The sequence below is a fragment of the Taeniopygia guttata genome, chromosome 14, assembly GCF_048771995.1.
Source record: "Taeniopygia guttata chromosome 14, bTaeGut7.mat, whole genome shotgun sequence".
Lineage (NCBI taxonomy): Eukaryota > Metazoa > Chordata > Aves > Passeriformes > Estrildidae > Taeniopygia > Taeniopygia guttata.
The window spans coordinates 15,576,881-15,601,106 of record NC_133039.1 but is presented as its reverse complement, the minus strand read 5'-3'; the positions used below and the strand labels follow the sequence as shown (position 1 = coordinate 15,601,106).

Genomic DNA, 24,226 nt, shown 5'->3' with positions numbered 1-24,226 from the left:
AGCAGGCAGGGGGCAGGGTCCTCATCCCACTACCACCCTTCATCATTGCGACCCTCTGGGATGACCCCTCCTCTGTGCCCTGCCAGCCCCTGAGCTCCAGCAGCCTGATCCTGGCTGCCAGGATGATGTCTGATCCAGCCCAAGATGTCTCCAATCCATGGATAAAACCCCTGTACAGGGTGAGAGTCCTGCCTGGCTGTGCTGTGTCCCTGCAGAGTGGGGACATCAAGGCCTCGCAGCCCCGAGCTGCAGCATGATGGCACATGGCAAACCAAAGGCACAGGCAGCCCCTGCTCACCCAGAGCTCCTTTCCAGGCTGCTTCACAGAATCCCTCTAAAAGAGCATCGTCTACCACTGCTGCGAGTCCTTGCTGCACAAGGTGGTTTGCCAAATGCAAGACAGATGGCTTCCCCCAGGAAAACGCCAGGGAGTGGGGGAAAATGTACCACAAATATCCCCCGACAGGGCTAAACTGGGACCCAGGGGCTTCAAAGACACATTTAGAGAGGAAAGAGATTTGCTGGCTTCTCATGCTTCTTTGTTCTGAATAAAGACAAACTCTGATTGTTTTTAATGAGCTTTTTGTTGTTTCCCTATTTGCTACATTACAAATTCACATATTTGTCTCTTTGGGAGATTGAGAGTAATTGCAGACCAGGTTTTCTCATGACATCCTCTTAGCAAAGTGAAGAAAGTTGTGTAAGTGGAGACTAAAGCAGTCTGTCCCCAAATACCCTGAATTCTTTGGTTCATTAATACCTGGTGAGCTTTGATGCTAAAGGAACCTCACAGATAAAGGAAGCCTTTGAGGAGGGTTCCACACCCTCACACTGAAGTGTTAGAACACACAATAAATGCCAGAAAGATCTCCAAAAAAAGCAGGGAAATTGAAAACCAAATTCAACATTCTTGCAATTTCTAAGCATTTTTCTTTTTTTTTTTTCTTTTTTTTTTTTTTGTTTTGTTTTGTTTTTTAAAGTTTTACCCTCCTTTGTCCATCTAAGAAAGCAGAAAGCAATGCAATTTCCAGCTCTTTTAAATATCCTTAGCAGGTCACCTCCAATGCTGGGCTGGCTGGCTGTGATCTGCTTCCAAGAGTGTTTCATCAGAGCTCAGGAGCCCAGGATGAATGACTCCCTGCCTGAGTGGGGACAGCTCTGAGACCTGTGCTCACACCAGGGGCCCCAGGCAGTGCAGCAGGAGGGAGCACTGCACCCCGTGGGCCCTGGGGCTGCCCTGCAGGGCTCCCACAGCCCGGGGAGGGGAGGGGAGGGGAGGGGAGGGGAGGGGAGGGGAGGGAAGGGAAGGGAAGGGAAGGGAAGGGAAGGGAAGGGAAGGGAAGGGAAGGGAAGGGAAGGGAAGGGAAGGGAAGGGAAGGGAAGGGAAGGGAAGGGAAGGGAAGGGAAGGGAAGGGAAGGGAAGGGAAGGGAAGGGAAGGGAAGGGAAGGGAAGGGAAGGGAAGGGAAGGGAAGGCAGTGGTGGGGGTTGGCAGAGGCTGTGTGCTCATGTGCCCCAGCTCAGCAGACACTGCCATTACCCACATGAGCCCTGGCAGATTTTCAGCTGGGGATGGTTCTCGTTTGATACCTTGGGGGAGGCTCTGCAGCAGGTGGAGGGGTCTGTATGTCCATGGGTTGCTGTCCCATGGGACATCGCTTCAGCCATGGCAGCAGTGGGAAAGGGGGACAGGAGGGCGACTGGAGAGGCAGAAGCTTCTTCCCCCAGTCCTGTCCTGCAGCTCTTACCATTCAATGCTCAGAGACCTGGGCCGGAAGGCAGACAGCTCGGCCGAGCCATACTCAGCTTTCCTTCTCTTCTCCTGCTTCTGCTTCACCGACAAGCGGTGGGCAAACCTAGCGAGGCTGCTCTCCGACCTGGGGAGGGGAGAGGAGAGGTGTTAATGGCACTGCAGCCCTGGCACAGCGTCAGGAGGTGCTCAGTGCTGAGAGGGGCTCCCAGGGGGCAGAGGTGCCAGCCCTGGGGGTGGGACGTGGAGGAGCAGCAGTAAGTTTGGTATTGCTCAGCAGGCCAGGACCAGCGCTGGTCCATGTGAGCCAAACTGGAGCTGCAATGTGGCAGGCTGAGAGAGCCAGGTCCTGCTCCCTGTGCAGCAAAATCACCTCCCCAGGCTGTGCATCCCTCCCAAAACTCCAACAGGCGACAGCCAGCACCGGAGAAACAGCCAGGGACAGGGAATTGGAGAGAACCAATGCAGACTGAATCAAAGGCCACACGCTCCTTCAGAGAGACCCTGGAGCCCCTGTGGCCTCCCAGGCACCAGAACAGCTTCCCTGAGGAGGACTGACATGGAAATCAGCCCACATCGGAGAGGTTTTGGAGACAGAAAGAGAAATGTGTGGGAGCAAATAGATTCCACTGAAGGACCCATCTGTGCTGACAAAGCCCCTTCCCACCAGGTGGGGTGCTCCAGCCCCTGGGGCCTGGGAAAAGCACATCAGCAGGTTCCAGTGTGCTGCACATTCCCGTGGAACCCAGCCCTGTGCAGGGAGAGCAGAGCAGCTGGCACATGGCACACAGCACACCTGCCCTGCCTCCAAACCCATCCCATGGAACCCAGCCCTGTCCAGGGAGAGCAGCTGGCACACAGCACACCTGCCCTGCCCCGCAGAGATCCTCGACCCTCTGCCTCCTCTGGCACACGGAGGCCCCAGAGCCCCCCGTGCTAAGGGTGGCACCCCCAGCCCGGGCTGGACACAGCAGCACAGCCTGGCCCTGCTGCCAACGCGGGAGCAAGGCAGGACAAGTCTGGGGAGCTGAGACACCCAGACTTGGGCACACGACCAGGCACTGGGGCTGTGTGCCAGCCCTGCCACACACTGTCACAGCCACTGCCTCCTGTCCTCCTTTAATGTGCCAGAACAACCTGTTCCCACCACTCAGGCAGCCCCAGGCTGGGCACGGAAAGGGACAGGAGAGATTTGGCAGAGGTCCCAGGGGATGAAGGACAGAGTTGGGGGGAACTTTGAACCTACACACATTGCTAAATCCTCTCCTCTCCTCTCCTCTCCTCTCCTCTCCTCTCCTCTCCTCTCCTCTCCTCTCCTCTCCTCTCCTCTCCTCTCCTCTCCTCTCCTCTCCTCTCCTCTCCTCTCCTCTCCTCTCCTCTCCTCTCCTCTCCTCTCCTCTCCTCTCCTCTCCTCTCCTCTCCTCTCCTCTCCTCTCCTCTCCTCTCCTCTCCTCTCCTCTCCTCTCCTCTCCTCTCCTCTCCTCTCCTCTCCTCTCCTCTCCTCTCCTCTCCTCTCCTCTCCTCTCCTCTCCTCTCCTCTCCTCTCCTCTCCTCTCCTCTCCTCTCCTCTCCTCTCCTCTCCTCTCCTCTCCTCTCCTCTCCTCTCCTCTCCTCTCCTCTCCTCTCCTCTCCTCTCCTCTCACTAAACAAAATAACCTCCAAAGAAAGAGAAAAAGAGAAGCTATTTCTCTGAACTGAGAGCTCCCTGCCTTTCCTCACAGTAATTAGGCCAGCCCCAACCATCTAACAGCTTTTTCCCTGATACATTTTAAACACAGACATCTTCAATTCATTAACTGGTTACTGATTTATTTTTCAGCTTATGAACTGCTGTTGCCGGGGATCGGGTGGAGACAGCTTTCTGGAGAGGGCTCTTGTCTCTCCAGTCCCCGCTGGCAAAGAGCTGTTCAGACCTTCCAGGGCAATTCTTTACATTCTTGAGAAAAAATCCTACTTTGATGTAAAGAATGAGGTTTGCCTTAAAAGAAACCCAACAAGAAACCCAAACCCTAACTTTCCCCCCGCTCATAGCCAGAGAGAGAGGCAATGAAGAGGAGTGATCCTGGTGCTCATAGAGCAGAGCCCTGCACCAACACCATCCCCACCACCTAACTCTGCTTTGATCTGGTGTCAAAGCTCAGCTGGAATGAAGAAGATCCCATTAGGGAGGAGTGAGAGGTGGGCATTGACAGCCAATGCTCTGCAGCAGCCCCAGGCACGGTGTGGATACCAGGATGAGCAGGGCTGACCCAGGAATGGGGCTGGGCAGTGGGAACAAGTGCTGCTGGTTCCCTACAGCACCTCCTCAGTGGCATTTGACTGTTCCTGCCCCTTCCCACCAGCCCAGGAGGAGCTCGTGCCACCTGCAGGGCTGAGGGCTCCAGCCCCAGCTGAAAGGATGCTGGCAGTGTTAATCTCCTGAGATCTGGGATCTGCCTGCAGAATCCTGCCCTGCCTGCTGTGCTGACCCAACCTCCACCACACTCCCTGCACCATTACAGCCACCCCTCCAAACAGGCCATCAGCAGGGATGAGGGGCTGGGAAATCCCAGAATCTGGGAACTCCCAGATCCCCTGCACAGATGCAAGAAGGCAGCAGCCCCTGTCACAAGTGCCTTTGTGGTGCTTGTACATGGCCCTTGCAGCGACTACCATGGGAACAACTCCACACCCAGGAGCTTTACCTGGATGAATCCACGTGCCCAAGCACAGCAGGAGCAGCCACTGCATCGCTCAGATTGGATAAAACCAACAGCATCTGTCAAGAAGAGCTGGTGGGCACGAACAGGGCAATGTGACACCTGTCATCAGTGTTAGGGATGAAGGACAGTTAATCCTGGGGGCAGGGTGGGCTGGTGGGGCTGGAGAAGCCACCTGGGTGCTCAGGAACATGTGGCCTTGCAGCGAGTCCCCAGTAATGGCATCAAGGGGGAGGCACAGGGAGACAGGGAATGGATGCTCTCCAGCCCAGGGCAGGTGCTGCCCAGATCTGCCTGATGCAGGACAGACAAGCTAGTCCATGCACAAGTCAGAAGCCGACCAAGAACCTTGGGGTGCTGATTTCACCCCCCAGATTTCCTGGCCACCACCTCCGGCTGCTACAGCCCAGGTAAAGGAATGGTTGTGACAGCTCTGACAGCCCAGCACCTCCCCACTGGGAGCTGTCAGCAACTCATCCAGCCATGAACCAGCCTCCCTTCCCTCTGCCAGACCCCAAAGCTTCAGCAGAAGCATCACTAATTAGAAGCCAGGAGCACATTACAGATCATCTGGCGATTTATACAGAGCTGCTTTACATAAACCGTGCTGCAGAAGGGGAATGAATCATACCTGCTCTGCCAAGGCCCTGCTGGTGGGTCAGCTCCTCCCAGCTCCTGTGCTGAGCTGCCCCGGGCCCCTGGGGTCAGAGTGCTCCCAGGGCCAGGATGGTGTGCCCAGGGCTGGGATGCTCCCACAGCACTGGGTACTGTGCCAGCTCTGGGCTCTGTGGGTGGCAGTGGGGGTGAGCCTCCAGCACAGAGAGGGAGATGCTGTGGAGACCCCAGTGTTACTTCTCAAGTGCTTTCCAAACATTAATAGATGTCTCTGTCCTTTAATAAGGATAAGTGTTAGGAACATTATGGTGGAAGCGAGGACACTGAGGCAGGGAGAGGGCACGCAGGTAAGACAGACTCCCTGTGGCTGTCAGCATCCTGCCCCTTGTGTGCTCATCTGATGGGCGAGATTTCCACGCCTTCCCCCATCAGGACTACACACTCAAGCCCACGAGTGCTGGTTTGGGGAACAGGCAGCCCCAGGTGCCACTGTCATCCTGAGCCAGCTTCATCCCAGCCATGGGACGGGACAAGGCCAGCACTGCTCCCCCAGCCCTGCCACTGCACAGCACTGCTCCGGGCCCACCTGGGCAGGATCCGGGCTCACCTGCCCAGCCCTCCCTCCGAGGCAGCACCTCTGCAGCAGCTCAGCACGGGAGCAGCAGGGCTGACAGGGCAGACACAGCTGGCACCTGCCGAGGCAGTCCCCACACCCCACGGGGACACGTGGGAAAAGCCATCAATTGGAGTGTCAACCGCAGCACCGGGAAGAATTGTCTCCTAACAACCAGAGAAGGTTGTTCAGCTACTGTGCTGTATCATAAATCACACCTCTATGACTTTGCCATCTGTCAGCCAGATTACACGTGTTCAGAGTCCCATGTCAGCATTTAAGTCAGAACACGGCATCTTTTTCCAGAAATAATTATCAGTGCTGAAGGCTCTTGCAGCAATATCTGTCCTCAGCCCTTCTCTCCAAAGCTCTGGACAGAAGAGAGCTGGCGTTCCCAGAGGGCAGGACCGCTGTGGCACAGCAATGCACAGTCTCCATGTGACATGTCCCCCCTAAGCACACTGCTTCAGGCACAGGGAGGGGCAAACTCCCCCCTGGCATCAGCCATGGCACCCAGCACCCTGAGCAGAGCCAGCAGGGCCAGCAGAGGCAGAGGCTGCTGTTAAAGGGAGACAGGCACAGTGCTGTCCCCAGCCCCTGGTGCGGGCTGAGAGTCCGGGAGTGTCCAACCAGGATGAGCAGAGTGCCCAGAGCAGCAGCTGGACGCCAGCCTGACCAAGGGGAAAGAGTCCAGCTAAGCACAGGGCACAGCTCCCAGTGCCCCAGTGTGCTGTGTGACATGAGCCTGTACCCAGCCCTTCACCCCACAGGGTTTGTGGGAGCCCAACCCCACAGGGGTGACTGCCAAAGCCCTCAGCCTGCCGAGGCATGGGAAGGCAGGCAGAACACGGACATGGAGGGCTGGCAGCCTGTGCCCATCCTGCCTGTGCCTCCAGCAGCTTGCTGAGCTGGCACTGGACACGGCACCCCAGCGCACAAATCCCTCAGCTGCCCTGGGATGAGGACAAGGGGCTGGAGTGCCGTCCTCAGCCCCCTCGCTGGCCAGGCAGGTGGATGAGCAGTGACATTTCCCAAAGCTCAGTACAGAAATACTCGGGCACTGGATCCATCCTCCAGCTTCACCCGCCACACACAGGCGTGGATCCGGCCGGGGGTTCGCAATCACCACCGCATTCCCCACACCACAGCTGGGAAGTGATGACAAGCAAAATCCTGATCCCTCAGCTCCACATCCCTCCCTCCCCTGTGGTGATCTGCTAAAAGCCTTTTGGCAGCTTGCAGCCGCCGGGGTGAGCGTGTGCCCGCAGGAGCCCGGGTGCCTCAGCGCTTGCTGGCACAGCAGCACTCTGCCATGGCTGGAGCTGCAGGGACACCAGGGGCCATGCACGCACAGCTGCACCGAGTGAGGGATGCCCGAGGTCACGAGAGAGCCAGCCACTGGCACAGGATGACCAACACCAGCAACACCTCTGCTCCACCACGCACCCAGCCAAAGCCCTCACCACCACATGCATACCAGCCATCCATCCCACAAGACAGCACATCCAGGCAGGAAAAGCTTCCACTTGTTGCACACTCCTTAGCCTGAGACTCAGGAGCCAGCACGTGCCTGTGGCTCTGAACTAACCCAGATGTGGGCAGGCAGCTCCCAGCCTCTTCCATCAGCACTGGCAACAGTCCCGGGATGAGCCGTGGGCTGGGGCAGCCCAGGCAAACGAGCAGTGTTTCAGCTGGTCCTCCCTCCTTGGGCAGCAGCCCCTGCACAAACAGCTTTGAGCCGGGCTTATCCCCACCTGCACCGCTGCAGCCGACCTGGGGAAGGTGGCTGAGCCCGGGGTGAGCAGTGCTGCGAGCACACAGCCCTGCACGCCCTGCGCTGTGGGGCTTGGCTGCTCTCAGTAGCTTATTTGCACAGGTACAGTCAGGATAAAATAGAAGGAAAATAACCAAAGCTGGAAAGGTTCTTCCCAAGCAGGGAGCAGTCTTTTGGGAGAGACAGGGTTTGGAAACCCTCGTGGCCACGAACACACAGTCAGCCTCTAGGCAAGTGCTGGCTGCGCACACTGCTCTGGCAAGCCCCACTCACCGGTGGCATGCTTCCCACTGACCATGGTCCCAGTCACGAGAGTGTCTCCAAAGAGCAGCCAGGGCCAGGACCCCAGTGAGCCATGCCCAGCTGTGCCCTGCAGGGACAGTGACAGATGCCCGCGAGCCATGCAAGCGATGCTCACTCACCTGTGCAGCCTCTGCTCCCTCTGCTCCTGGTGCTCGGCTCACTCACTGCCAGCGCAGCAGCTCACGCCAGGGCGTCTCTTCGGGAGAGTCCCTGTCCCCTCTGTGCACACTCCCATCCTGTGCGGGGTCCCTGCTCCCATCCGCGCTGCCCGACCTCCTCAGCTGCCACCTCCGCTTCCCTCACCCATCACCTCAGGTTTCTCATTTGCTCTGTGCTTGCCTCCTTTTTTCTTTTATTTTTTTTTCCTCCCAATCTTGTTTCTATAGAAACGAGATTAGCAGAGGGGGAAATAAAACAGCCCCATGTGACTCAGATTCCGACACTGAAGAATCTCCTGGTTGTGCTCGCCGTGGCTTTACATAACCGGGAGCCTGTGCAGGCTCAGAGGGGGGTACCGGGCTGGGACGAGGGACACAGGGCCCAGCCAAAGACAGCCAGGCTCAGGTGAGCGGGATCAGCCTCAGGTGAGGAGTACCAGGCTCAGCTGTGGAGGGACTACCAGGCAGAAGGCAGCGAAGCCTCACCTCCACTTGCTTTGGGTTTGCTGTGACACCCCTGGTGCAATTACATGTCCACAAACCCTGCTGGCACCCCCATAAGCCACTCTCACCCTGCATGGCCCTGCCTCACTACCTGCTCCCATTGAAAAGGGGAGAAAACAGAGGTAGGAATGCTGAAAACTACTCTGAGTCCCACCAAAACCTCTGGGGTCTGCAGGTGAGCTTTGGAGAAGGAAGCCTCAAGACCCCCCATGCTGCCAGGCTGTCCTGCCCCCGCCCTCAGCACTTGGGAAATTGTTTTGGGCCACTGGTCTCCAACCTTCATGGACTCATGGGTGACCATGCAGGCAGTCTGGTGAGCTGCAGACAGGCACATATTCCACTCTGCTGACATTCCTTCTCCTCAATCTCCCAAATCTGTGAGAAGTGCCCATGACTGGGGCATGCAAACCATGGACTGAGCTCTTCCATCACTCTTTGGGGACCGACACAGAACACTGCCCACAAGGACCTCCCAAGCCCAAACCTTAGCTCCCAGTGAGCTGGGAAAGTGCTGAGGATCCTGCCTGAGAACCCCCATGTGTTTCTGTAGCTTGGGAACAGATGCTGATTGCACATGACCAGTGCTGCCTGCCAGGGTCACCCACCCAGGGCTTCTGCTGATGAACTCCCTTGTCTGTATGGCACTCTGCTCTCCTGCTGCATCTCTGCAACCTCAACCCCCACTCACCCCCCAGTCCCCAGCTACTGCCCAGGACTGAAAGAGGCAGCATGTCCTTTTACTTGGGTACTTTTTACAGTGAGAGGACAAGGAGAAACAATTTTGAAGTAAAAGAGGGGAGATTTAGAGTAGATGTTTTGGAAGAAATTCTTTGCTTATAGTGTGGTGAGACCCCACACAGGGTGCCCACAGAAGCTGTGGCTGTCGCTGGATCCCTAGAAGTGTCCAAGGTCAGGCTGGATGGGGCTTGGAGCAGTCTGGGATACTGGGAGGTGTCCCTGCCCACGGAAGAGGGTTGGAACAAGATTATCATGAAGGCCCCTTCCAACCCAAGCCATTCCATGATTTCTACGATTCTATGAAATGGCAGTCTAGGATGATGTCCTGGCAGAACACAGCAGTGAGGTGCCTTCCCCATGGAATGGCACAGGAGCTCAGTTGGGCTAGCAAGGCAGCAGAACAGCTCAGGAGGTTTGGCTCCAACCCCAAGGATGGGCATTGGCTTATCCAGATCCTCCAAGTCCCTGGTTTTCCTCTGGGATTTCAGTGTCCCACTTCTCGGGCTGACTCAGCCATGATTAGCTGGTGAGTTCTGCCGCTATGACAGCCCCGGGCCTGCCTGCAGGATATGGCATTAGGAAACCTCTCCCCCCGTAGGGCACTCTGGTGTTCACGGGGGCTCAGTTCCCTCCCTGACAAGCTCAGGACAGATCAGACAGAATGTCAGAGCAACTGTGGGCAGCCATACTGAGAGCAAGTCATGAATTCAGGCATATCCACTTCACCAAACTCTTCCATGCGTTATCCCAGAGGGCTGGGGATCTGATGGGCAGGTTGGGTGGTGCTGCAGAGAAGGAGCCAAAGGCTCATGCAGTGCTGAGGGCATGAGCTCTCTGAGGGCCCTGGCCCACCCACCTGCTGAGGACACAGGACACCCAGGCCACCCTGTCTGGTGGGACAGAGCTGGGGATGCCTGTTCTGACCCAGCGAGGAGGGTGCTCAAGGGCAGGACAGCTGGGCAGCAGCCTGAGGCTGCCCAAGGCCCGGGGATGCTGCAGATGACAGAACTTGCATGAGAGGGTAAAGAATGAATGTAGGGGGCTCATCAAAAGGGAACAAGAAGAGATGTCTGAGAGCCCTGGGATATGAGGCTGCAGCTCTAGACAAGTTGATCCCAGACCCCAACCCATTCCTCCCCCTGACACAGCTCACCTCAACATGAGCCATTGTTTTGATTACCCTAAAACAGTAAAGAAAAGATGGGTCAAAGTGCAACGCCCTGAAAACCACAGCCCAGGGCAGCCCCTTTCATTGGCCCAACACAGCTGTGGTCACTGGCTAGTTAGGGAAGGGATTTTTATAACAACGAAAGTCTCAGTGGTCGCTGACATTTGCAGACCTTGGGGGCCATAATCAGTGCTTAAAGCCTTTCAGTGAGTGCTGCTGTGCCAAGCCTGACTCTTCACAAGCTGAGCAGATGCAGGCACCAGGACTGATGCTAGGCTGGATTCCCTAGAAAGGACCAAGCTGGACTCTGCAGGTCCTGGCTCTGCAGCCAGAAGCCAGGCAGAGCAGACGGGATTCTCTATTTAAAGTATGCTAACAAGGTCACAGAAACGTCTGCCAGCAAAAGGACTTGGATACCTTGATCTAATTATAGCTGGCATTATCAGGCTGCATTACAATTAGCAAGTCAGTGGCCAGTCTCTATTTCTGGTCTGCAACACGAGGCAGGCTGGTATTCCAAGGAAGAAGGAGTAGGAAAGCAGGGGGAGCAGGACGGAGATACCTCACAGTGTGTTTAAATAAGCAGCACAGCTGCTTCCGAGTGCTGTGGACAGGCAAGTTTTATTTGGAGGGTGTTTATATGGAAAGAAAGGAGAGAAACACAACCCATCCCTTCAGCATAGACTTGGTCAGTCACCTGCGAGCAGCTCCTGACCCTGCACCCGCTCCTTCCCCACGATGGTGAGGGCTGTCTGCACCCTCCAGGTGAGCTCGGGGTCCCACCACACCTGTGGGCTCCTGTGCCTCAGAGCAGAACCCTAGCCCAGCTTTTCATGGAATTGTTAAGGTTGGAAAAGTCCTCTCAGATCATGCAATCCGACCATTCCCGCAGCACAGCCAAGGCAGCCACTGAGCCATGTCCCCAGGTGACACATCCACACAATTTTTAAATCCTTCTGGGACAGTGATTCCACCCCTGCCCTGGGGCAGCCTCTTCCAATGCCTGAGCACCCTTCTGTTTCTTCCAGTGGAGAAATCTTCTTTAACATCTAAACTTTTCTAAGCTATTTAAAAGCCAGATTGAAGCAGCATCCAGGAAGGAACCCAACCACATGTCCTATTTGAAACCCACAAAGCCTATTCCCATTGCCCCGTCCAGTGTCCACCACCAGACCAGTCACTTAAGGACAGCTGACAGCAGCCAGAATCCCTGGAAATGGCTGGCAGTTTTAGAACATCTTTTTGTTTTCTTTGAAAACCAGAGCTTTTTCAAACTTAGAGCATTTGATGCAAAGTATATGATGCTAATCCAAGCAGAAGGAACCATCTAATGAGTCCCAAATTAAAATGTTCCTTTGTTTTGGCTTTCAAACATTGCATTTTTATATTAATGCACACTCAGAATGGAAGGTAAATTTGCATGTCCTTCCCCTAAAAATTATCTCTCAAAACAATAATTTTACTCATTTGCATTTTGACAATAACAACTGTCCCCTCTCTGACCAACATCTGTGCTGTGACAGTGATGCTGGGCACATGAGCCACCCCAGCATGACTGCCACTGGGGAGACTGGACCTGCATCAGTATCATCCATCCCCCTGAGCAGACACCCTCCAGCTGGAAACGCAGCCCCCACAGGAAGCATCCCAAGGGTGGACACAGCAAGGAGGCAACGGGATGTGCTGCTGAGAGCCCAGGAGTACAAATGGGCTCTGAAAAGGGCTACAGGACCTTGTAAGAGGTGGGATCCTGGATACAATGTGAGAGGATCTGGAGGATTCCTCTCTCTCCAGATTGTAAGCAATATTTAAGCTGGGATCTGCACACCTGTGCCACTGTCACGTTAAGATCCCGTTGTTGACATTCTGTGCTGTGAAACAGCTGAAAAGAAGAGAAGGGTTTGGGGTGCTGCTGGCTGAGAGCTGGACGTGCCCCGGCCCCCCTGGCTGGGCTGAGCCCCGTGTGGGCAGCAGGGCGGGGGGATTCTGCCCCTCAGGTGAGATCCCACCTGCAGAGTTACTCCAGCCCTGGAGTCCCAACCCAGGAATGACATGGACCTGCTGCAGCAAATCCAGAGGAGGTCACAGAGATCCTCTGTGGGGACTGGAGCCCCTCTGCTCTGGGTCAGGCTGGGAGAGCTGGGGGTGTTCACCTGGAGAGGAGAAGCTCCAGGGAGAGCTCAGAGCCCCTGCCAGGGCATAAAGGGGCTCCAGGAGAGCTGCAGAGGGACTGGGGACAAGGGATGGAGGGACAGGACACAGGGAATGGCTCCCACTGCCAGAGGGCAGGGATGGATGGGATATTGGGAAGGAATTGTTCCCTGTGAGGGTGGGTAGGCCCTGGCACAGGGTGCCCAGAGCAGCTGTGGCTGCCCCTGGATCCCTGGAAATGTCCAAGGCCAGGCTGGATGGGGCTTGGAGCAGCCTGGGATAGTGGAAGGTGTCCCTGCCCATGGCAAGGGGTGGAACTGGACAGTCTTTAAGGTCCTTTTCAATGCAAACCGTTCCATGATCCTATGATTGTATGTAACCAAAGATCTTTTTCTGACTCCCAAGCATGAACCAGATCATTAACAAGGACCATTTCATGACTGGCACATACCAGTGTGCTTCACTCTCAAAATTAACAGTCTACTTTAAACCCAAAAATCCATCCATTTACAGACAACAAATAAATAAAACCTACAAAATAACATGGTCAAAAATTCCTTTCCTTGGGCAAAATTCCCATCACTTGCTTGTTTTTAAGAATCCTGTCATTTCCCTCTGTGATTGTTTTTAATGAAGATATCTATCACTCCTTCCTGAGCAGCAGGACGGAGCACTTGGGCTCTTCTAAGCAGGCTGTGTGAGCATGATGGATTGTCCATGTGCCAAGTCAGAGGAACGTGCAGACTTGCTCTTGTCTTGCCAGGAGCCAGATTTTCAGAATTCCCCTACTACCAATTACAGCTTTTATCCTAATTAAAAAGATAGCAGGGAAAATAAAGGAAAGTATGAAATCCAACCAATGTTTTTGTTCACATTCCCTCAGCAGCGATGGGTGAGGAGGTTCCTGAGGGGCTCAGTCCTCCTGGGACCTTCACCTCCCTCCACCTCCTGCCAGCCGAGCCCACACATGGAGAGGTGGCACCATGCAGTGCTGGCAGTCCTGCCGTGCCATGCTGTGCCAAGCCGTGCTGAGCTGAGCCGTGCCGTGCCATGCCGTGCCATGCCATGCTGTGCTGAGCCGTGCCGTGCTGAGCCATGCTGTACCGAACCGTACTGAGCTGAGCCGTGCCGTGCCGTGCCGAGCCGTGCTGAGCCGTGCCGAGCCGTGCTGAGCTGAGCCGTGCCGAGCTGTGCCGTGCCGAACCGTGCCCTGCCGTGCTGAGCCGTGCCAAGCCGTGCTGAGCTGAGCCGTGCCGTGCCGTGCTGAGCCATGCCCAGCTGTGCCATGCCGTGCTGTGCCGTGCCAAGCCGTGCTGAGCTGTGCCGTGTCGTGCCGAGCCGTGCCCAGCCGTGCCATGCTGTGCCGTGCCATGCCGAGCTGTACTGTGCCGCACCGTGCCGTGCCCAGACGTGCTGTGCTGAGCCGTGCCGTGCTGAACCGTGCTGTACTGAGCCGTACTGAGCTGTGCCGTGCTGTGCTCAGCTGTGCCGAGCTGTGCCGAGCCGTGCCATGCTGTGCTGTGCCATGCCGTGCCGTGCCGTGCCATGCCATGCCGTGCCGTGCCCAGATGTGCTGTGCTGAGCCGTGCCATGCCGTGCCGTGCTGAACCGTGCCGTGCCGTGCCGTGTTGAGCCGTGCCATGCCGTGCCGTGCCGTGCCGTGCTGAGCCGTGCCATGCCGTGCCATGCCGTGCCGTGCTGAGCCGTGCCATGCCGTGCCGTGCCCAGCCAGCCCAGCCTGTGCCTGCAGCCTGCCCTCCCTGTGCAGGGACAGAGCCCCGGGGACGTGCCATTGTTTAGTCTGTGCGCAGCCCTGGCGCTGGAGCCGCCTCTTGTTTTCCATGGCCCCGCATCCCACGCTGCGCGCAGGAATGGAAAAGCTTGTTATTCTGGGCTGCTGGGCGGGCAGGCCCTTCCAGGAGCGGGGAGCAGGGATGTGGTTAGGGTGAGACTCCATGGATCAGCTCCTGGCTGGCACCATGTCCTTCAGACCACGCTGCCCGCCGCCAGGACAGGCAGGTGACAGGGATGGCTGTGCCGGCACACGGATGCGCTCGTGTGTCCAAGTGTTCTTGCATGGGCCTGGAGGGAGGGTGAAGGATGGGAGAAGGGTGCCAGAGAACCAGCCCACACCCCAGAGGCACCAGACAGCTGCTCACAAATGAACCCATTTCAGCATCCACTGACCTTAGTGCTCAGCAACGGTACCAAGAAGGGCCAGGACACGTCCCTTTGGGTGATGGAGCACTGGAACAGGCTGCCCAGAGGGGCTGGGGAGTCTCCTTCCCCAAATATGTCAAAAACACACCTGGGCACAACCCTGTGTAAGCTGCTGTAGGTGACACTCTGCTTTAGCAGGGGTTGGACAAGATCATCTCCAGAGATGTCTTCCAACCCCAACCATTCCCTGATCCCATGGGACACACAGCCTGACCCATGGTTCTGCTGCCTCTGCACCATCTGGGTAGTTGGGGGTTCTGATGACCCCCAAGGGTACCCAGGACCTCTCTGTTTCACTCACAAAGTTCCTCAAACTGGTAAAGAACTATCAAAGAAGTTAAGACCTATTAAATCCCAACCTATGGATGGTACTGGGCAACCAAAGAGAAAAAGGAGAATGGCAAAATACCACAAGTCTCATTATGAGATTAACACTGGTGCTCAGCAGCACCAAACAGGAAAAACTCACTGAAGGACTTTAATGGTGGGAAGAACATGAGGATAAAATGCCACCGTGTTACCGTAGCCCTGTCCTGCCCTCTGCGGTTCCTCTCCCGCAGAGAGTAAGTGATTATTAGGGACAGCTGGGGCCACACCACAGAACCCACTTCACTGCCAGCACCTCCTGCTCCCAGGATGGCCTACAGGAAGATGCAGGGCTACAGGAGCACCTGTGGAACTTGTGCCTTGGCCCCTAGGTGGATCTGGCTGTGGGCTGGGGGTGAAGACCCTCCAGGCTGCAGCTCCAACCACATCTGTCCATGCCAAACAAAAACGTCCCTCTCTGGCTTATCCTTAGGATCTGTGTCAGAAATAAACCCCATTCTCCTGGGCTCATTGCACTGGTGCAGGAATCTGCATCTTTTTCTCTTCCCTGTGTCCCAGTTCTTCCCAGTTCAGTTCAGTTCCCTCCCCACCTTGCCCAAGGCACTTCAATATTCACGGGGACGCAGGATGCTGTTTAGCAGCCCTTGAAATAATGGGGACCAGGAGAATGGGAAATACATCCCTACAGGCAAACCATGGCTTCTTCAAACTTCCTCCTAGCCCAAAATTTCCCCTGAGAAGGCGTGACAGGGAGTTACAAAGGTCCCTCTTGCAAGGAGGGGAAAAATGCAGGAGAGAAAAGCCCTTGGCGCGCCTCCCGCGCAGCCGGCTCCGGCCCCCGCGGCTGCCACGGAGGTTTGAGGGACTTGAAGGGATTTGCGATGCAATAAAAGCATTCCTGCTTGCAAAGCATGAAACCCCAAAAGTTTATGGGAAACCACTGTCTTCGGGATGTCTGCATATCTTCAGGCATCCTGGGAGCTGTAGTTCAAAGAAACAGAAAAAGCAAGCAGCCGATAATGATGGTTTCTGGGTGGAGGTTGTGTGACTATTGGCTCCAGCACGAAAGCCTGAATTTCTGGGATGCTGAGCCCATTTCTGCAGCCAAGTGAGAGGAGAGCTCCTTGGCACTTGGGGCAGGAGGGACTCCAGCTCCACAGCGAGGGAGAGTAAGAGGCACCCAGAGAAGGCAACCCAAAAACCAGGTGCTGATGACTGGGAAGAGGGATGCACTGCAGCAGAGGCCAAGAGGGACAGGCCAAAGCCATTTCCAGGGCTGGGAACCTGGCTGGAGCAGGGCCTTGCCTGTGAGCTAAAACCTCTGTGCCTCAGTTTCCCCATAAGCTCTTATTATCCCCCTATTCCCGAGGGCTGCAAGGATTGGCCTTTGCTGTTTGAACACCCATGGGGAGCTGAACTCCTCAGAAGGCAGCTGTTCACACTGCACCAGCAGCATTAAATCACCTCCAGGCCCATTTCCTCTGAGCCCATGAAGGACAGCTGTGTCAGCCAGGCTACTGAAAGGCACTTAATTCTGACAAGAGACACCCTGCATGCAAGAGTCACCTCCCAGCAGGAGAACCAGTGGCATGTGATGTGACACACTCCAGATGAGGCACTGCCCATCTGCAGAAGTGCCACACCTGAAATGCCCTGGGGTGCAGGGGCAGTGGTGAGGGGACAGAGATGTGAGAGGCTGTGCATCATCCTAGACTGAGCGTGGAATGATGAAAGAGATACTTTCATTTCCAGCCAAGGAATTCTGCAGCAAAGACCACAATCTGGGTGAAGTCAGCACTGGAAACGTGAGCCAGGCAGGTGAGCTTCTCGCTACCTGCTTTGTATTGTGGGCTTGGGCTCCACAGGCCAGAGCACAGGACTGCCCCGTGGCTGTGCAAGGCCCTGTGTGACACGGGACAACACCTACCCACCACCACACTGTGACACAGAACCGTGGGGACAAACCCACAGCATCCCACCTGGCATCAGCCGACACAACCAGCCCCAGCACAGTGTTCTCTGCTGGCTGCTATCAGCCTGAAGGCCTCAGAAGGGGCTTCTGACACTTGGAAAGCAAAGATAACCACAGAAAAATTTTTCCTTTCAGAAGACCTGTAGCCCTGAAGAACAAAGAAGAGGTGGAACATTCACACTGGCAGTAGCAGCATGGATTATTCCATGGACGGTCTCCAGCTGTCCCACTCCTGAGCAGAATATCTTGCACATTGTTGCCAAAACCACATGTTGGTGCTCGCCAAACATTGCCCATGGGGTGGGAACACCACACAAGGCAGGTCCCCAGGACACAGCACTCTTCACACCTCACTGCTACTGGCCTTTCAACTCCCCAGCACCACTCTGGTGTGAGGAGGCAGCAGGTCCACATGACACTGCAGCTGAGAGCTGAGTTTCTGGAGGTTCTGCAGACAGACACCCTGGTTTTGCAGAGCTGAGCCCTCTGCTCTGGAGAAGAGTGGCTAGAATGTTTCTGGGCCAGCAGTGCCTTCACAGGTAGTGGAAAAGGCACCCTGAAATGGTAAAGGCCAGGGCACGTAAGCTGAAGACCTACCAAGATTTAGGACATCATGCTGGTGCCTCTTGCTTCCTTTTCCTTGACTGCCAAACTCACACAGCAATCCTGATTTCTCCTGGAACTAAATCCAGATTGACTGAAACCATGCAGTGGACACAGCCAGCACCCTCTTCTGAGGCTCCCAAACTCCAGGAAATACCCACAGGCATGGGCCAAGCGTCTGGGGTGAGTGCCAGCTCCTGCTCCACCTCTGCCAAGGCAGGTCTGCACTGTGGCCTTGCCATGGTTGTCCCTGCTCACTTCAAATCTCAGTTTAGAGCCCTTGTTCTGTACCTCAGAGATGATAAAGCCCAGCTGAGGAAGATGGTGGAGGCTTCAGCAGCAGAGCAGATACTCAGAAACCAGAACTACCTCCCAGCCAAGCCCAGCCAAAGCACAGCATGTGCCTCTTGCACTGCAGGTTTTCTCCTGCACTGCCCACCCTGACAGAGCATTTTCATGGCATCACAAGCCTCAGGAATGGACATCTTCAAAGCAAAACCTCAGGGAGAGAAGGAAGGAGCAGGAAGCTGCTGTTACAGGCCATTTCTGAAAGGCAAAGCAACCATCTGGGTTCAGAGCACCTCTCAGCAGCTGGGGGAACACACAGGCACTGCTGTGATTTGAGACAGGTTGGCTCAATGCCCCCCAACAGGTACTCTGGGCCTTCTACACTCATTTCCCTTTGAATTAACGCTGGTCTTCAGATCTGACTGACAATGCTGACATCTGGCTATTATACCAGGAGTCGTTCCCAAAGCTCCTGTACCTTTTTTCCAGAAGATCCAAAGCAGTAATGGGTTATTAACCAGGGAGACAGCAAGCACAGGGAAGGAACATGCTGTTCTTTGACAGGAACTGTGCTAATGAACGTTTTAAAATTAAAGATCAGGAAAACCTCAATGACAACTTCTGCCCTAGAAAAGCTGCCATTCAACCCCAAGGAAAACAGTCAAGAATGAAGAAAGCTCACTGTGGATTCTGGGTCCACATTCCACAACTTTCACCTCCAGCACCAGGTTATCCATAAGCAGAGTCTGGCTGTAGCCTCATCACAGAGGTATCCCAAGGCCCTCTGCTAATTCTGGGTATGATTTCAGCCAGCCACCACCTGATCCTGATGGAAAGCAGTTAGGTGGTAGTTGAACCAGGACTTTGCAAGCAACTAAGAGCACCATGCAGACACAGATTCCTGTCCTGGGGATGAGTGGCCCTGGTGTCCTCTCTTCTCACACCTCCTTGGAGCTGGTTAATCCACAGAGAAGAGGAGGAGCTGCCACACCATGATGTTTGTGGCCTTACAAGTGTCTTTCAGGTTTGCTTGAATGGTTTGCTTGAAAACTTGAGTGGTTTTCAGGCTTCATCTCCTTGGCCACTGAAGGGACTGCTTTAACAGGAGCAAGTCCAATGAAACACTTCAGCATGTGCTCATCTCCCAGGAAAGAGCAGCCTGTGGAGATCAGTGCTCCAGAAAAACACTTTCCTGGATGTGATGGATATGCCACCACCAAAGCCCTACTGAGTAAGACCTCCCAGGGCTGCTTCTCCCCAGGAAAAGCAGCCAACCTATACTGAGTATCAACCTATGCTTTAGGCATTTAAAAACAAGCGTAACTCACTCCACTCTAAAAAATAACAACAACCCTGGAAAAAACAGAGCACAAACTGTACCTTCACATGTGCCCCACCAAGCATCAACCCAGGCTGAGCAGAAGCAGCTGAGTCCAAAGAGAGTCGCATTTTCTAGGGAACATTAATGCAGCCCTGGAGCTGGTGGTGACAGGTGAGCTCCTGGCTGCGCTGGGCTCAGTGGGAGCCGGGGCTGGAGCCCCATGGGACAGATGCTCTAAATTAGGAATGAAAACATTGCCCCCCTGCTCAGCAGAAGGCTACACTCAAAGTGAGCCCTTGTCTGGGACAGGCAGCGGGCGAAGCGAGGCGATAACAACAGCTCTGCCAGAGTCCAAAATATACCCGCAACTTGTTTTGAATTACTTTGTGCTGGGCTTTAAAATATGCTGAAAATTTTCCATCCAGCCTGGCTGTGGAGCTGCAGGAGGAGCCTGGGGTTTGCTTCCACGTACAGTGGTGCTGATCTGAATTTCTCCCCATGGGCAGTGAAAAGAGAGAACTCTTGGGGAGGGCAGTGCTGAGAGGAGCAAGGGGACAAGGAGCCATCCAGGGTGCTCTGGCGGTGATTTTGAGTGGGGACTGCACAGTAGCCACAGCAGTGGCTGTAGGGGGGACTGATGCTCCTTCCCAGCACAGGGAAGCACCCCATGAACACATCAAGCTGAGTTAAACCACAGAGGGAGGTCTGCTCCCTGAGCGAGCAGCACAGCCCCTGCCAGCACTGGAACCTCTTACTTGTGGCTCAAATCAAGGCAGCTCCATTACAAACAAACCTGTGGGAGGGAGAGGCAAAGAAAGAATCCCTCGAGGAATCTGCAAGGCACTGAAGGAGCTAAAAATAAGCACCACCACCAAATCAATCTAGAAACAGAAAGCTAAAATCCCTAATAATAAAGGGTTGCCAGGTGGAGGAGGGAGGTGCCTGGCATCCTATGCCCTGGCTCTGCCCACCAAGGATCCTGCAGAAAGTGGGGGCACAGGAATGTGGGACTGAGGGGGCATAGCTGCCTCTGCCTCCAACACACACCAGCTCCCATACAGGGAAGTGTGGCATTGTTTCCCTGTTGTATCTTACCTTTATGGTTTCAGATTGTCTCTCAAGATGGGCCAGCTTCTCCAAGGAACCAAGGTGTTTCAGCCAAACTGCCTAATCCCCCCTCCACTCCATTCCAAGCTCTAGAAATGGAGCCAAATCTTGTGTCCATTCCAGTTCTGGTCACCATCTTTCTCACATCCCTCTGGTAAGATCAGTCTGATCTTAGGACTCATCTCTGTATCTATCAGTGCTCAGGTCTGATATTTCCCCCCACCCCAGATGCCTCCAAGGATGCATATCCCAATCCAGGCCTTACGCCCCTGAACATGTGCTATCACAGACAGAAACCTTAGAGTGCAGATCACCATGGCCTCACAACTGGAAAGTAAGAGAAACACTCTTGGAAAGTGGATAAAAGGCTCTGGATGGCAACTCAATTGCAATGTGAAATTCAAATGTGAATTTTAGGACTTCACAGGATGAGAAAAATCTGTCCTTTATGTGGTAAGTCAGCAGAGTGGAGGAGCCCTGGGTCTGTTTACCAGGCACACAAGAGAATCCCCAGCCTGCCAGAAGGTCCCAGAGAGCTGCTCCTGTCCTGCACATCCCCAAGGCCAGCAGGGAAGAATGCATCCCAAGGGGGATTGGGAGAACCCCCATGCTCATGCCATGCCCACCCCCAGGCTGCCATCTACACATGGTGACATGTCCACAGCCAAGCAGAGCTGTGCCATGGGGGCTGCACCCATCCCTGTCTGACCCCACCCCAGGCACGGCACAGCCCCCCTGGATCCCAAGGGTGGAACTGGAGGGACACGAGGCAAGGACAGGTCACCCAGGAGCGGGGACAAGAGCTGGGGAGGAGGAGGTAATTCGATGTGCTGCCCTTGCCTCCCCCAGCACAGCTCAGCTCGGGTAACGAGGCTGCAGGAAAGGGGACGCTGCTCTCCTGACACGATACACGCTGCTAATCCCACGGCTTTATCTGTCACTTTATCTGTCACTTTATCTGTCACTTCCGCGCCGGCTGCGGGCCCCAGCCCCATCCTGCCTGGCTCCCGGTGCCCCACGACCCCCGGCTCGCCGGCTCTGCTCCCTGCCTGCCTCCGGCTCCCCATCCCCGCTCCTCGCTCCCTCCTTTGCCATGCGAACTCCAGAGGGGAAAAAGGGTGTTGACAGGGTGTTTGTTAAATCAAGTGAGCTGGGAATGAGTGGGAGCCTCATCAGGCAGTGCTCCCAACGCTCTTGCCACAAACTACTTCCCTGGGCTGGGAGGGGAGAACAGGAGTGCCGTGGGGCTGGGGACCCGCCCGTGGGGCTGGTGCTGACACAGGGCACCCCCGCGAGGGTGCAGTAGGTTTAGCATTGGGCAAGGAACGGTGGAAGCACAGGAGCAAAATTCCCAGTGGCCACCAGCCCCTCCTGCAGACACCTCCACATCCCTCACATCCCCAACCTCCAGGGTCCAGCAGCTGACCCTGACATTCTCATCCAGCACCTCCTCTCTGGCTGTGAAGCAAGAGCCCTGGACATGCCTGGAGGGATCTCCCCAGGGACACAGACCCCAGCCCGGGTGTCCTCATGGCAGCACCCACCCAGGCCAGTGCCAACTCTCTGCCCAGGAGCCCCAGAGCAGATAACCTGCACTGTGCAAGTGCTGGGGCATGCAGCTCGGCAATAGCCCAGCTCTCCAGCTCAGGAATGTCCAAATAAATACAGAAATACATAAAAAGGCCATAAATAAGGTTGCCTGAGATGGCTGTTTGTCTCCTGCCTGGCCAGGACCCCTGCTCCCCCGCTGCTGTTTGCCTTGGCAGATGACAGCTGGGTAATTTGTTTCCATTGCAATGAAGTCCCAATTAACTGGAATAAACTTTTTACACTAAGTGTGTTTGTTTAACAAACTGGCTCTTTCAGAGCCTCACCGAGACCTGATTGATGCATTTGAGGGGAGTGGAAACACGCTGGGTGCTTGGACATTAAAGCAGCAGTGTCTGAGCAGGCTGGGGCTGAAAGGGCTCTCTCTGTGTTTGGGAAATCAAAACTGACACCTCAGATGTCTGGACTGGGATAGGGATTTCAGCGTGGCCTTTGTGTACAAATATTGACAGTTTCTCATTCGCTGCGGCTGACACCCCCTCTGGTGTCCCCGCGGGGCCGGAGATCGCCCAGGGCCACGCTCCGCTCTGCTGGGAGAAGGTGGGATCCATCACTGCTAGGATGCATGGGGTCCCTCCTGGGAGCAGCACTAGGGGCTCCAGCCAGCCATCAAAATCCCGAAGAAAGGTGGGATTGACTCCACAGGGCACTTTCAATGAAGCAGAGCCAGTGTCTGCTGAAGCAGCCACGTTTTTCCTCCCAGCCTTCTGAGATCAGCTGCATGGTTCATGAAGCCATTGATGTACAGCAGCAAGACCAAGGTGGTGAGAGACCAGTCTGAAATGGCTAGAAACTGGTTGGGAGTCTGAGTCTGGTTTCTGGTTCACACCAGAGCTTTCAGCAACACACTGCAGCTGAGGGGAGGTGAGAGAACAGAAGAAATGTGATAAAAGCCCAGAAGCAGAGTCCTCAGAATCATTCATTTAGGGTGGAAATGGCAAAGCCAAGTGGACAAACAGCACAGAAGGGGTCTGGCACAACTGGGAGCCAAGGCAGGCAGTGAAGTTGCAATGCAGGCAGAGGGACTGTCTGGACACATCTGGAGACAGAAGCTCTCGTGCTGTGCTTCCTTTGGGAACATTACTGCTGGGAGCACCCTCGGGACAAGCAAAAGGAAGCCCCACATCTGCCAGATGGTGGCCTAGGATGCAGAGGGACAAAAGAGGAACACTGTGGGGAAAAGATGACCCAACCACCCCTGGCACTGGTGCCAAAGGCAGGCACCAACACCACTGCTGGCTCTGCTGGGATGTCCCACGAGGAGGGAAAAGACACGGCACAGCTCCATGGCAGAGCCTGCGCCAGGACCAACCCCACCCTGGAGCTGTGTTCCAGCTGCCTGGTGAGACACTGCATGGGTAATGAGCACTTCTGGAAAACAAAGCACTTCTGACATCCAAGGGGACAATGCGAGCAGCTGAGCTTTCTCTCCCTGGGTGCTTTTTCCTTCCTACCTCAAACTGCGAAGGAAAACCTCCAACAGACCCTGCTTGAGAACTGTCAGCTCCAGAGGGGTCTTGAAGCATTCGCTGGGAAGGCTTTTCTATTTCAAATCTAAAAATGGGAATCTGCAGGTCCCAGAGCTCCTTTCTTCTGGTTCTCCAGCCCATTTCCTCAAAGCAACAAACACATTTCCATCTACTGTGGGGCAAGGTAGTGTTTTCCTGTGGCTAGGGATTGAGCAGATCAGTTAAATGCTCCAAAGTCTGCCTGAAGTCAGCCTGCCAGGGCTGTCTACAGCTTGATTCAGTCAAGTCTTTAATTTAGGTGTAAATTCATTGTTCCAGGCCCTGGCACAGGGTACCCAGAGAAGCTGTGGCAGCACCTGGATCCCTGGCAGTGTCCAAGGCCAGGTTGGATGGGGCTTGGAGTAACCTGGGATAGTGGAAGGTGTCCTTGCCTGTGACAGGAGCTGGAACAAGATTAGCTTTAAGGTCCCTTCCAACCCAAACCATTCTGGGATTCCATGATTCTTCAGTGATTATTATTAGCTCCTACATTCGGGGTGTGTTGAAGCCACCAGAGGCAGCACAGGTAGCAGAGCTCTGCATTGTCTGCCCAGGCTCCCTGTGCAGTCCATGGGGAGATAAGAATTAATTTTCCCATAATTAGATGGAATGCTGGTCATGATGCCCTTTCACATGATATCCTAAGCCTGAAGAGACAAATAAGCACCTTCATCCCTTCCCACTGCACAGCCACCACACTACCCTAAATGCTGTGTCTGCCAATGCCAGAAACCTGCAGGAAAGCTGAAATCCTTGGATCACCCTCCATGCACAGAGCTCTGTCAGTGCAGGAAAGACAGT

At 55.1% G+C, this 24,226-nt stretch overlaps 1 protein-coding gene across 8 annotated transcripts in view; it reads right to left on the bottom strand.

The window, feature by feature from the left end:
- Window positions 1-24,226, bottom strand: part of LOC100219675 (ankyrin repeat and fibronectin type-III domain-containing protein 1) — a 218,667-nt gene that overhangs the window by 40,006 nt on the left and 154,435 nt on the right. For 3 of the 8 annotated variants that reach the window (XM_072935559.1, XM_072935558.1, XM_072935560.1), the window contains one exon: window positions 1,747-1,875. The exons of 3 other annotated variants lie outside the window; for them this stretch is intronic. In XM_072935559.1, coding sequence (XP_072791660.1) covers window positions 1,747-1,875 — 129 coding nt within the window. Of the gene's footprint in view, window positions 1-1,746; window positions 1,876-7,871; window positions 8,117-24,226 lie in introns of those variants that run through there. 2 more of the 8 variants (XM_030284425.4, XM_030284427.4) reach the window with 2 other exon arrangements.